Source organism: Borostomias antarcticus (assembly GCF_949987555.1).
Source record: "Borostomias antarcticus genome assembly, chromosome: 15".
Lineage (NCBI taxonomy): Eukaryota > Metazoa > Chordata > Actinopteri > Stomiiformes > Stomiidae > Borostomias > Borostomias antarcticus.
Genome location: NC_140248.1, coordinates 13,964,116 through 13,978,843, shown reverse-complemented (window position 1 = coordinate 13,978,843; position 14,728 = coordinate 13,964,116). Strand labels below are relative to the sequence as shown.

The 14,728-nt window shown below is 42.4% G+C and overlaps 1 protein-coding gene across 1 annotated transcript in view; it reads right to left on the bottom strand.

Moving 5' to 3' along the window:
• Nucleotides 1-6,758: 6,758 nt before the first annotated feature.
• Nucleotides 6,759-14,728, bottom strand: part of pcxa (pyruvate carboxylase a) — a 79,438-nt gene continuing 71,468 nt past the window's right edge. The window contains exons 19-21 of the mRNA XM_084450034.1: nt 10,120-10,368; nt 9,850-9,990; nt 6,759-8,587 (exon numbers count right to left, since the gene is read on the bottom strand). Of these exons, the coding sequence (XP_084306160.1) occupies nt 8,336-8,587; nt 9,850-9,990; nt 10,120-10,368 (642 nt within the window). The 3' untranslated portion in view covers nt 6,759-8,335. The remainder of the gene's footprint in view (nt 8,588-9,849; nt 9,991-10,119; nt 10,369-14,728) is intronic.

Here is a 14,728-nt window from a genome sequence, read left to right as displayed (position 1 = left end):
TACTACTAAATAATTTCTTGATCCCGATTTAATTGTGCCAGGACCATCACATGATGTTTGTCAATTTAAAAACATAAATTTGACTAATCTCTCTGAACTGGCAAGTAAGCTTATATTAGCTAACCAACATTACACTCGTTTAACACTTACCAAAACCTTGTAGGCTAAAGACGATCTTGCAAGCCAGCTCTTACAGAACTGACTAACTCTCCTTTTGCATTCCTGCAGCTCTCAACTTAGCCAGACTAATAGTGGTTTTCACCTCTTTACATCATTTTAAACTCGTTCTGGAATATATGCTTTACAGTATTGTGACAAAATGCAACTTTCTTGACTTAAAAATAATGTTTTAAATTAACAAACATCATGTGTATGGTCATGGCACAATTCAAATGGTAGCCTATCAAGAAATAATTTGTCTATCACCATTGACTACCGTACATTTTTTTCTGAATTAAGGTCCCATGGGAAGGCTCTTCCTACTTCTGCTTAGGCACTCTATATGAAAACTACAAATCATCTGTGGAAAAAACTAAACCAGTACATGTCCATAGCTTGCCTTTCACCGGTTCCCCAAAGATTCTGACAGGTAATTGTTTGTTTAACATGTTCACAAAAGTGTAGAAATTGAAAGGTATCTTTGGTACCTCTGTACTTTTAGGGTACTTTGATGGATAATTTACGTTTTTTTTTTTACAGAATAAACTGTGTATCCATTACATTGAAAATAACCCAAAAACATAAAACACAATGTGTTTTATTACCCATCAAGAAGAGACAATTGACTGTTCCATCACCCTCTAGTAAACCTGAGAGTGTGATTCAGGCGTTACACTTGCCTGGCTCAGGACAAGGTAGCAAAAAGTGAAACCTGGAGAACAATAATTTAACAACAATAACACTTTTATTCCAGATCACAGGAACATAGTGGTCGATGATCAGCCCAGACAGGAATGAAAGTCACATGTGGGAAAAGACAAAAGACACAACCCATGCATTATCAATTTTGTTAGACTTACTGACATGAAAAGCAGACACTACCATTGCTTAAAAATATGTACACTGTATAAACTTGTGATCATGATAATGATGCTGAGTCCAGTTTCTTAAGTGAGAGGAGAGCATACTTGCGCTTGTTGCACGCAAGCTTTCCTCAGTATTGTGACAATATTACTACTTTTTAAACCCTTAAGCATTATTTGACCTTTCAATTGTCTTCACTTACATAAACAGACAGTGAGTGTGTGGTCTCTGAAATAATAAAGAAATAAAATATATAACTAACAGAAATTCTTGCACAAATAACTATATAGCCTAACTCAAATACTCATTGAATTGCTGAAACTGAACAACGAACAGTCTATCTAAGCCTGTTGCTGCCCTCCTGTGGCCGAAAACTGTAAATGCAGTCTATTACCGATAATACACGTTTGTAGCCAACTAACAAGAATGTGGACTAAATCATACTTGCACAAAAGAACATAATGAACATAAAAATCAAACAAAGTACAGTTACTCTTAGCTACCAATAACCTATAACCAGAGATTACATAATAGTATGAATAAGCTATCAAAATCCCTACCAAAGCCATAGCAACATAGGGCTAATGCTAATATAGCTAGCAACATAGGGCTAACACTAATCTACCAGGCATTTCTATGCAATGATAAAACATTGTGGTAGAATCTCACCATTAAGGGATTGAACCAGTACACTTTCATCACCTTGCTCAAATATAATTATCCCTCACACTGTTATCCATCTCTATACTAACTCACTTATCTGGCCCCTGGGTGATACTGTTTTTTTGCTTCCCTCTGGAATATGTAGGGATGGGACGTATGCCCACCTCCCTTGTTCTCTGTAAAGCACATTGTGTTGCCTCTGGGTATGAAATGCGCTATACAAATAAAGCTTTGATTGATTGAGTGATTGATAATAAAATACTTACAAATAAAGAGCTACAACACAGTAGTTGGCAGAGCTACCAACATAGGGCTAACGCTAATATAGCTAGCAACATAGGGCTAACACTAATCTACCAGGAATTTCTAAGCAATGATAAAACATTGTGGTAGAATCTCACCATTAAGGGATTGAACCAGTACACTTTGATCACCTTGATCAAATATAATTATCCCTCACACTGTTATCCATCTCTAACTAATAAAATACTTACAACTAAAGAGCTACAACCCTGCCTGTGCTTATCTTAGTTTATGGCAGGATAACCTCTCCAGGGGCTGGATTAAAACAACACCTCCGTTTATGATCCTAGTGTTTATTAAACTGTGGTCTCCCATTGTGTCATTGTCTTTCCAGAACCATTTGATCATATCACTCTGTTGTACCACGTGTTGAACTTTCGACCCTGTTAGTTAGCCATTGTTGATGTGTTCGCTATTGTTGATGACGTGTAAATGATGGATTAGCCAATCAGATCCTAGAAATGTTATATCCGGGCCTACATTTGAATTTAAGACCGTGCAGAAGGCAATTCTTCAGTTCTTGGGTGAAGCGCTGTTTTGTGTTCCATTCAAGAGCCCAATTGCAACTGTATGTATTTTTGGAATAAATAACCAGTCTTTGAATGGTTGGATTGAACCTCGACAAAACTTTTTACTCTTTATTAATTTCTACATAATCCAAATTAAATCTAGCATTCACACTAACTAGTTAGCTAACTTAAATGTGTCAGCTAGCTAAGATAGCTGCCGTAAAGTGAAGTAGCGTTAATATTTGAGTAGCTAAGTAATGCTTAGTAATGCTCCCTCAATACACCGGACATTTTTAAAAACATGTTTTAGGTGATGTTTGTGTACAGCTTTACATTTTGAACCAGAATTTACCTGACCTGTCCGGGGCGTCGTGTTGAGCTGGTCGTCAGTGACTAGGTTGTTCAAGACTACCCTCCAGTGACGGTTGCAAGCGGAATTTTGACGGTATCCCAACCGAGTTCCACCATGGGAAAAGGGACAGGGGATGGCGTGCCATGCAAGCAGAATTCCGACGGTATCCACATGAGTTTTACCATCAGAAAAGCGACAGGGCAGGGCGTCAGCGCATGCGAATGTGAGTGGAATTCCGCTCAGAGACCGCTAATACTTTCACCGCTACTCTACTTGTGCAGTGGAGATTGGCGGGTTAATTTTGGTGTCCTTTTTTATTTTGGTGTGCCGGGACTACTGCCTCTTCTGGTGCCAACAGAGAAATTCAGGTCAACATTGACTGGAGGGAGGGAGGGAGGGAGTGACAACCGGACAAACGCTATCCTAGGTACAGCCACGCACAAAAACAAGGTCACAGGCCAAAAAGGGGAACAGCGCCACCCTCAGGTCCACAAAAGAAACGTAACACAGGGTGGTCAGGGAGAGTGCTCAGCTGCAGCCAGGAGAAGCTATCCATGATATTTGGTGAGAGAAGTGCCAATTATGACTTAAGACTAGCACCCTGAGGATCCTCTACAGCAGGGCTATTCAGCTCAGGCACTCCTGTTGGTGCTATCGTTCATTTCACTTGTAATCGATTAATTTGTAAAAGTTGTAGCGATATGTTGAATCTTGACTTGATTTGTATGTATTTTGTTATTTTAGAGCAGTGATGCTGTGCAGCTGTCTCATGTTAACCCCAATGAGGGTGTCCTTCCACAACGTGTGCTGGACTTGCTGAGAGTGATGACGACCGATATCAGCACCTAATTGACCATGATGGCAACGTACTAGTTTATATAGCTGAGTATATAGGTAGAGAAGTATAGTCACTGTGAAGAGTGTAATAGATGTCCCTGACCACGGTACACATTTCTGAGTTACAAACAGTACGCTGCTCTCAACCTAAGAAAAGGGCCTTAAAGTCGCACAGAAATGAAAAAAGCATTCTGTCCCAATTTGGTTCACATAATTGGTCATAGTGTTCACCTATTCAACGATGTATGCCAAAAAAAGGACACAATTCTACTTTTGTTGTAATCTTATATCAAAGTATATCATTTCTTATTCCCTGGAAAATGGCAGGTCACGTGTAATTACGACACCAGGTACCTTAGATTTTAGGCCAATAATATCACGATATCCACCCTGTCAATCAAAATGTCAACTACTCTGCAAGTGTTGAATATTTCACCCACTCGATAACGTTCCAATGAAATTAATCTAAACGTATGTCCAGCCCTTGCAGTCCGTTTCAGGCGGAAATACGTCAAAGTACGTAAGCAAGATGTTCTCCAACGTCCCTTTCGGTGTATCTTTAAAGTGCCAAACCTGGCACAGGTTGATCTAATCACAGCCATGGAGAATAACTTTTAAAAAAACATGACCTCAGTTACACACACAGATGGCTTAGGGAGGAAGTTGTTTACCAGTAGGCTAGTATTAAGGTTCTGAGTGAGTGCAGCAGAGTGGTGTGTGACAGGAAGAAGTACCAAGAGGCTCTCATCTACATGCTCAACTTAATGTTACGCATCAGAATCCATCACATTGTGCAGGAGGAAAACCGACGTATCTTTCAAACCAGAAGAGAAACAACATTTCTCAAAATCAGTCATCAATAAAGCAAACATGTATTAGTGTACTGTAGCTTTGTTGTAAGATAAGAGGCTATTTAAGAAAAACTCTATTGTCCATTAAATGTACATGTGATGAAAATTTGTCTTTGGCTTTCTGGCAACAGTATAAAACTGACAATAAAAAATAAAAGCGCATAAAAAACAAACAAAATTAATCTATTCAGTGTTCTGTGTTCCTCGGCTTTGGGGGCGAGACTTATTATATTATAGTATGTCCTTGTTTAGAATGGCCACAGCAGAGGGCACAAATTATTTTTTTCATCCATTCTTCCTGGCTAGTGGGACCTTGAATCCCCTGCCAGATGGAAACAGCTGCAATGATGGGTGGGTGGGGCGGGTTCCCAATACCAGGAGACAATGTTGAAGGTGAGAACATTCAGTGAGTGACCTGTAGACCATGGTCAGGGTGTGTTTACTGGCATTGAAGCTCCTCAGTCTCCTGAGAAAAAAGAGATGCTGCCTTGCCTTTTCATAGATGTAGTCTGTGTTGGTCTGAAAGGTGAGTTTATTGTCAATGATTGTTACCAAGTATTTAAAGTGAGTGGCCTGTTCCACTTCTTGATAGTAGGCTTGAAGGCAGGCCCTATGCTACTGTTGGTAATTTCTGATAGCACAAAACTCCACAGGAGTCCCAAGTCGTTCAGCCTATTCGGGTATTTATTACTGGAACACACTCAATACAGCTTCACAATTCTGATGTACAGCCCCCAGCTGTCAACTGTCACTCGCGTCAATTTCCGCGTCCAATTCAAAACCAATGGAGAGCGTTTGCCGGAAGGTGGAGTTCTGCCATCAAATCACGATTCTGTCAAATATATCGTTTCGAAAAAATATTTATTTATCCAGGCATCTTAGTTTTAACAGTTTCATTATAGCGGAGCAGGTTATATTTGCTCTTATGTGGTATTCATTTTGTTCACAAGTTCGCGATCGTACAGCCAGGCTACAGAACTCCAGGAACCCCTATGCCAAGCCGAGCTGCATCACATTCTGGGCCGGCCACAAACGCAGCCTCTGTCTGTTGTAGGCTAGAGTCCCTGGCCGAGCATGAGTCACATGTGTTGGCATCTAGCACAATTAGTCCTAGTAGGCCAGGTGATTAGGCCCTATCATCAAATAAATTAGTCACAACAGGATCACACTAGTCACTGCCTTAACGTTTGTTTTTCCTTTGCTGAATTTGAAACATGTAGGCTCTTATTAAGCATGAAATTTACAAACTTACAAAAGTGAGTAATAAGGCTTCTAATTTCTCCTGCGAAGTCATTTTTCCTGCTACATCCTGCATACCCCTCTGCCCCCTGTCGCTGCACATCAACCATCACATCGCCACATTCAGCACCCTCAGATATTCCGATGCACACGGAGCCATCAATCAACGCCCACAAACATCACGCCCCCATTTCTCCTACAAACGAGCGCCGAGGTCCGTCATCCATCACTGCAGTAATGTCATAATAGTATGCTGCTGAATGTGAGATTACAAGTACGAGTTGCAGGGGGAAATCTGAAATGAGGCATAACTGATAAACTCTCAATATTGAGGTGAAGTGTCAGCCTTGGAAACATGATAGCCATGCCAGGTAAGGACAGACACAGACCAGACTAGGTCACATGGTTTAGTTAGGAGGATCAGTATTTAGTACTGTAGGCTATTGTTTCCAACAGAGGGGGGCGCAAGGACTGGTCCTCTGTATTTTAAACCAAACTACAGTATTCAATCATACTGTAGATATTACTTCAACTGTTGCAATGTTACATATGGTTTTTTAATAAACTGATAAACTGCTCTGTTTGGAAGGAGCTATGCATCATTGCCCACAAAATTATCAAAACAAAGGGCTAAACAAATCTATTACCATATACTTCTTTATTATTTTCTGTTTGTCACATTATAAAGAACATGAGATTATGGTTAATTAGGCTACTATTTGCATATCTTAAAACTGATGTTATTAAAACATGTCAAAAACAGGCCTACGTCTCTCAAAAGATGAACAAAGACAATTTCCGACCCCCAACATGACATTTAAGTACATAAAAGTATACATATGCCATTGCTATAATTAATCTAATCTCAATGTTGCAGCTTCCATCTCATTTGCCCACTTATCTCACCAACATTCTTCTGTCTTATCCTCCGCATCTCAAATCAATTTCTTCCGTTGAATATTCTATGCAGTCACTAGAAAGCTTGTCATCTATCTACTTAATATTTCTAGGTTTACTGTAGGTCTATTGCACTTACAATTATGAGACAAACTGGTCATGACTGGTTGATACTTTTTTTTTTTTTTTTTTTACATTCTAGGGGAGATCACAGTGAAAAATCAGTTTAGTAGTAGTAGTGTGGTGAAAAACATTTTCAGATTTCAAATAATTTGTTTCACTACTTGATTCTCTAGATGTATCAAAATCCAACATCAATCAATGACCTTCCCCATTTTGCTGTGTGCTTATGATCATCAACACGCTAGGTGGTTACCATGACAGCCATTGTAGAACTAGAACAAAATAATACCAACACCAGTGAAGTATTGACTAGACTCTGCACCAGAATGTACAGTCATGCCAGATACAGCAGTAAACTTTCATCACACATTTCTTGAGCTGCACTGAAAAAATGGCCCGAGATGATTTTATGATACATTTAGATCTTCTTAGATGGAGGGTCACACTTCATGGGGGGCAAGAACAACACCACCACAAAAGACAACCAAATCACATGAAGAAAGGTAAGAAAAAATTGATGGTCAGGAACGTTGAACAGTAAACTTGTATTCTACTAACAATAACTAAGGCCCCTTAGTGATCTACTACCACATACCACAGAACATTCAACTACCACCTTCACAACAATATTTCCATTTAAACCAGATTAATTCAAGATTAATATATGTTCACATCCAGAGGGCAGAATAGATGGAGTCTCAAGTACAGTATAAGCATTTATGTACAAGGCAGTTGGTCCAAAATATCTCTTTTTTGTCTAAAAGGAGGGCGTTGGTCGATTAAGTAATGTTCTGCAGTACTACATAAGAGCCTCTAGACACAAAGAAAATCTATGGGAGATCATGATCATACATTTTCAAGCAGGTTAGGCAAGACGAATGACAGTATTGAGAAAAGAACATCTCTGCCAGTAACAATATGGAGGATGAAGGGAGGAGGCTGCAAGATAAAGTGCATGCAATTCTCTATTAACATTTTTAAGAAACTATTTCTAATCTGCTTCTGGGATGATTGTATGGTCTGATCTGTGCAAGTAAATACCATGGTAAAACAAGATTAAGACTTCATTACATAACATTGTACCTGAATGTCAATTGCTCATCCATCACTTCTTCCTTTGCATAAATGGTTTTCAAGAAATTGACATAGCCACTGCAATTGAACACTTCAGGCAAGTGCACAAATTAGTAAAATTAACACTTTGGAAACGTTAAGGAAACTAAGATGATGAATGATTGTTATTCTCTCTCTTAAAGTGACAGTAGATTAGACGTCATACAAGTGCAATGATCAGGAAATCTCTCAGACATTAGTTTCAACATAGCCAAAATCATCTTAGCACTTACTATAAGTACGTTAATTAACACTTAAGTTAATTAACATTATAATAGCATCACATAATTTCAAAAATAGATCTTTCTCTCCCGTTGCCTCCCTCTTCTCTGCAGAGTTAGACTAATTCTAGTGATGTTGGTGTTTGGTTAAGGGCTGGGGTAGTGCTTGGGTGGGTTGTTCCTCCAGCCCTCATATTTCCTCTCCTACTCCGTGATCTCCAGGATGAGGTCGTCTCCCTCCAGGCTGCTGTCCGTGGTGACGTAGATCTTGGCCACGGTGCCGGAGAGGGGAGAGTTAACCACCGTCTCCATCTTCATGGCGCTGAGGACGCAGAGAGGCTGCCCCTTCTCCACCTGCTGGCCCTGCTTCACCCTCACCTCCACCACCTTCCCTGGCATGGGCGCCCCCACCTGGCCACGCACGTCCTTCAGGGCCTTGGGGTGGAAGTGCATCTCCTGGCGGGCGAAGGGCAGAGAGGAAGAAGGGTTACAGGTTGGACCTTGAGGGGTTGAACATCTTCTGTGGTCATCAATCTTACTGTGCGCTGCAGATAGCAACCTAATGTGGATAGGCTGGACGTAACTTATCAGTGTTACGTGTTATCATGATTCACAGTGTTACTGGACAGACATCTGGTGGAGTTGCCGTGTCAGCTAGACCAGAGGCCTGGACATGGAGACCGGAGCTACTAGAGGCTACTGTACATTAGTTAGCATTGGAAACATTGAAACTGATGTGTCCAGGTGACAAGACCCATCTTAAAGGGGAACGCTGCCGTCATAGCAAGTTTAGCTCAAATGTCGCTTTGTCCTCAATGAAACCGATCCGTACACACCAACATTTAACCGATCTGTGCAGTAGTAAGCTAGCTCCTTTTTCCTCTGTGCGTGCACCCCCTTTATAATGGAGGTCTATGGGCCTCTGCTAAAAACTATGATAAACATGCATTTTCAAGGCAGGAAGCGCAGTGTGTGATCTTACCGGTGTCATTATGCTGTCATGTGAAATATATCGCATTCTCAAGCCGAATATTGAAACAAAAGCTCCATTTGAGCCAGAACCATTTAGCTGAAAGCACTACACCATACCTTTCGCACTGTAAACCTCCGCCGCACGTGGTAAAGCTAGACGATTGTTTACATCCTCCTAGCCATGCCTAACACGTCAACACATGGGGATGGCGATTCATTTCACAAGGCAACATTCTACTGAGACCGGTAAGGGGCTTCCTGGTGCTTCCTGCCTTGAAAATGCATGTTTATCATAGTTTTTAGCAGAGGCCCATAGACCTTCATTATAAAGGCGCACAGAGGAAAAAGGAGCTAGCTTACTACTGCACGGATCGGTTAAATGTTGGTGTGTATAGATCGGTTTCATTGAGGACAAAGCGACATTTGAGCTAAACTTGCTATGAAAACGGTAGCCCAGTTTTCCCATTATCAGTTTCTGTATATAAAAGCAAGCCAGTGATATTTTATAGGTACTGGCCTGGGGAATACAGCAGAGAGATTTAGCGTTTGCGACTAGAACAACAAGGTCATTTAGATAGTCTTAGGCTTGCTAACACTCTCACCACCTGGGCTAGATCTCACAACAGCCTGTGGCACATGGTGTCTTTGCTACGTGCCAAGAGCAAACACGTAATTTCAAGAGCAGTGCAGAGGAGGCCTGTAATCTAGTACAGGGCGAGATTGCTCGACTGGTGTGCTACATTTACCTTCATGGCCACCGTATCCCTGACCAGGACGGACCTCAGCTGCCCGTTCAGCTCAAAGAACACCTCCCTCTGACCAGCCTTGTTCAGATCTCCCAGAGCCAAGGCCTTGATGTGCAGGATCTTCCCTCGCTCCAGCTCCACCTGACCACAGGCAGAGAAGAGAGGGAGGAGCAAACAAGAAAAAAATGATAACTGCAATAAACAACACAACACCTTTTTTTGGTATAATATATTGTAATAAACTGGTAATATGTAGAGGTGGAGAGAGACCTCAAATTCCTCTGCGATTTTGGGCCCGTCGAGGAACAGGCGGGTGTTCAGGCAGTCCACGGGCCCGAAGGTGGTGGTGAATTCCTTGAACTCCTGGAAGACCTTGGGGTACATGGCTGCTGACATCACGTCCTCGGGAGTGATGTCATCACCGTGCGCTTCTCGCAGCTGCTTCTCCAGGGCTTCGAAGTCCATGGGGGGCAGCGAGGCGCCCGGGCGGCCCTCCACACGCGGCAGCGACTTCAGCACCTGGCAGCGGAGGTCAGAGGTCAGGGAGGTCAGACGTGAATAGCATAGCGGGCTAGACCGTCTGTAATTAGACATTAAACAGTTCAGACAGACTGGGATTCTCACATCAAAGCAGGCCCTTGACAATATGTTAAAAATAACAGAGGCTATAGCAAGTGTTTGAAGCTCCCCAGCAAACAGCAGCCTGATAATGAACAGATAATGCCGCACATCTCTGGACGGAAATGAGAAATTGCTGCTTGGTAATAATGGCTGCACCGCTCCGTTGTTATACATGATGTATGCTGAGCAGATGGCCTATTTATTTTTAACTGATCTGCAAAATAGACAACATAAGTGCCACCATGTGTCTGATGTAAAACAAAGCAAAAACCTGCATTGTGTGCTGGTGATGTAACGCACAAATCCAGTCCTAGAAAACAATTGATGTTCTGGAGGAAATTCCTCTGAGCAATTGGGGATTTCTTAAAGAGATGGCAAAACAATACCATTTCTGAAAATCTCATATGATACTGTATAAAATACTGTTGGACCTCCAGGGATCATACAGACGATACTGGAAAAAACGGACGTTGCAATATTCTTTTTTTCTGTGATACTGTATATAGTGCGATATGAAAAAATACATTAATTTTCACCAGATGACTGAATAATGACGAATGATTGTGATGGTGGTATGCTGTGCATGCAGAGCCTGCATGTCTGAATAAATTGTTATAGTAGCAGCAGAGAAATGCACGCACATCAAACAAAGTGCGACAGGTGCTCGACAAAAATGAATAACCTTAATACAGAGAGAATGTCCGCACACTGTATGTAGCTCCCATGGTGAGTTTTAATAAATAGGGCACAACGTTTTGGCCAAAATGGCCTTCTTCAGGTGCAATACTGAACATGTGAGGGGGCAGGGTGTATATATACCATATATATATATACAAGGGTAAAAGGAAGTGGGTGTGTCCATAGTGGGGTCAAAGTTTAACCAGGCCAGGTCCAGCCTGGCTGATGTGCGTGTTTCTGTTCAGGACTTGTAGAACGGAAGCTAGTCATGCCACTGAAATAGCTGTGAATTGAAATTACATGAAATAATGTCTGATAAATTAAGATAGGTCTTGTCGCCTGGACACATCAGTTCCAATGCTTCCAATGCTAATCCTGCACAATAAGCGAGTGAGATAGACAGTTAGCTCATGAGCTCACAACAACTAGCAGCAGTTTCCATAACATTAATAGTAGCGGTCAGTGGCTAAAGCAGTTACACTGATGATTCCTGTAACGCTAGCTATTTTGCTGCAATTGGTTCAACTTCTGTTTCTGGACAAAGGTAAGGGATAAAAAGATTGGAGTGGAAGGAGGAACATGTGGAGGTTTGGGGTATAGTCCCATAAAGTCATTCCCACCAGGGCCTTGAACCCCGATCTCCCGGGTGGGAGGTCAATGCTTTCACCGCTATTCTACTTGTGCAGTGGAGATTGGCAGGTTGATTTTGGTGTCCTTCTTCCAGTCCCTAGTGTGGGTTGGGGTTAGAATAAGGGTTGGGGTTGGGACAGGATCAGGATCCTCCCGGGTGGGAGTCCTTTCACTCCGACCTTTACCCCTTGCCTTATAGGTCAGATCGTGTCCCAACCCCAACCTTTATTGGGAAACACTTGAGGATTTTCATAGATATTGTCTGTGTTAATGAGCATTTGAGTTTCACTCTTGAATCAAGTTGTACCAGTATTAGCTTTTTGGATGTTCTGGTCATGAAGGAAGGTAACTCACATGAAGGAAGGTAACACAGACTTATTCACAAAATCCATCTATCCATCCATCCATCGTCATCCGCTTATCCGGGGTCGGATCGCGGAGGCAGCAGTTCCAGCAGGGGGCCCCAGACATCCCTTTCCCTAGCAGCATCAACCAGCTCTGCCTAGGGAATCTTTAGCTGCTCCCAGACCAGTGCGAAGATGTAGTCCCGCCACCTGGTCCTGGGTCTACCCCATGGCCTCCTCCCAGCCGGACACGCCTGGAACACCTTCCTAGGGAGACGCCCAGGAGGCATCCTTACTAGATGCCCGAACCACCTCAACTGGCTCCTTTCGACGCAAAGGAGCAGCGGCTCTACTCCAAGTCTCTACCGGATGACTGAACTTCTCTCAGGGAGACCCCAGCCACCCTCCAGAGAAAATTCATTTCGGCCGCTTTTATCCGTGATCTTGTTCTTTCGGTCATGACCCATCCTTCATGAACATAGGTGAGGGTGGGGACGAAGATAGACCGGTAGATCGATATCAAGGCCATTCAATTACCTACAGTCTATCCTCGTGACACTAGATGTCTCCAGCCTCTACACCTACATTACATTACATTACAGTCATTTAGCAGACGCTTTTATCCAAAGCGACTAACAATAATTGCATTTAACGTAGGAAAAACCAATGTACTACTACTTGCCAGAACTCACAAGTGCATCTTCTTTCCAAAACAAGTGATTAAGAGCATCATCTAGTGCTGAAGGCAAAGTGCAAGAATAGCAATCTAAAGTACAGTGCAATACAATACAATACAATACAGCCTGCGACGAAAGATGGGCAGCGACTCTACTGTCCTGACATCAGTGGGCCGTTCATTCCACCACTGCGGGGCCAGGACAGAGAAGAGCCATGACCGTGTCGATCGACCGCAGGTAGCAGAGTGTAGCGGTCGGGAGGGGGTGTAGGGTTTGACCATGGCCTGGAGGTAGGAGGGGGCTGTTCCTTTCATTAACCGGTGCTTCTTTTTCTTCGAATCTGCGCGCATAACTTTTTTTTTTTTTTTTAAATAAACATAGCTCATTTACCCACTTACCTAAAAAGAAAAGAATACATTTCACACCATTATATAATATAATTGCTGTAGCATATTAACCATGATCTAATAATACAATTACAACAATAATAGCCTACCAATAGCCTGCTTATGAATACAGGTTAATAAATATCATGATAGCGCGTTATATAGCCTATTCTAGGTATCTCCACAACCCGGTTATAGTCAACCCCGGAGATGAGCTCTTCGCTATGCCCTCCAGATCTATGCTACTGAAGACGGCACTCAGTCTGTTCGAGCGACTTTTTGTCCAACCACCACCAGATCAGGGAACGGAAATCAACCGAACAGAGTCAAACCACCCTAAGCCTACAGGCTGAACTGCAGCAAGCAATCGATGTGTGCATGAAAAGTCCCGAGCCAAAGGAGAAGTGTGGGAATGACCTGGCTGCAGAATATCCTGTCAAAGGAATATGCGCTCTTCAAGGCAACACAAGTGCGCCCCAAAAATCTGCAGCTTCTCTACGCGGCTCTTGGCACTATTCAGCCAACGTTTGTAGAAGCCGAGTGAGCCGTCTCAGTGTGCGGACAGTTCGTCACTAAGCTTAGAAACCGGCTGAGCGACCGCTCCATCAATGCTCTTTGCTTCCTCAAGTCCCACTTTATCAAACAGAGGAAAGTGAAATAGCCTAATCGAGATTGGATAGGAATTTGGTTTATTTAAATGTTTAGGCTTAGGCCTAGTGTAGCCTACAATGTAAGCACAAGGGATTTTTTTTTCACATAGCCTACTTTTATTTATAGCGAATTTGAGCTCTTTTTCGTTTTCACATGTTGATTTTTATAAATAAAACGTTTAATGTGATACATTATTATACACTATCACTATTATGTTGCATTTATTTGTCTACATAGCATAAATCCAATTTTAAAAAGCACTTCCAATTTCTACGGGAAATCCCGGGATGACCCGGGAAGAGGTCAGAATATTCCCGGGAATTAAAATTGGCTACATCCGGGAAAATCTGACATCTAGTGGAGATGTCATAAAGGAGGGGACCAGGACAGATCCCTGGGGGACACCGTTCTTAAAGGTGTATTCTAGAATTTTTGAACTAGGGCCTCATTTTTGACCTATGTTTTTTGACTGATGGAGAATTCCATGCTGTAGATAGCTTTGGGTCGTTCCAATTTCATCTGGTGGCTAATGCTAGTGCAACACATTGAAGTCATGTTAGCCTGTCCAAAAAAACACCCCCAAACACCCAAAGCGCACCCCAAAACAAATTAAATATGAGTCAAGTCTCTCAGGGATTCTTTTGTGTCTATTTACCATATATTTTGAATTCAAATCGTGTAATCCGTTCTCCGGTGCACAGTAGTGCAATACAAGTTCAAAATTACCTGCTCCACGACAGGCTCGCTGTAACAGTGGAGCCCCCCCGGCGTCTCAAGTCGAGACACCCTTTAGTGCCTGCCGCACATGTAATGCAGAGATCTTAACATCAGTGAGGCAGGATGGGCGGACTACACCTGGTGTGCGGAGTGGGAGGCGAACACCTCCAGACTC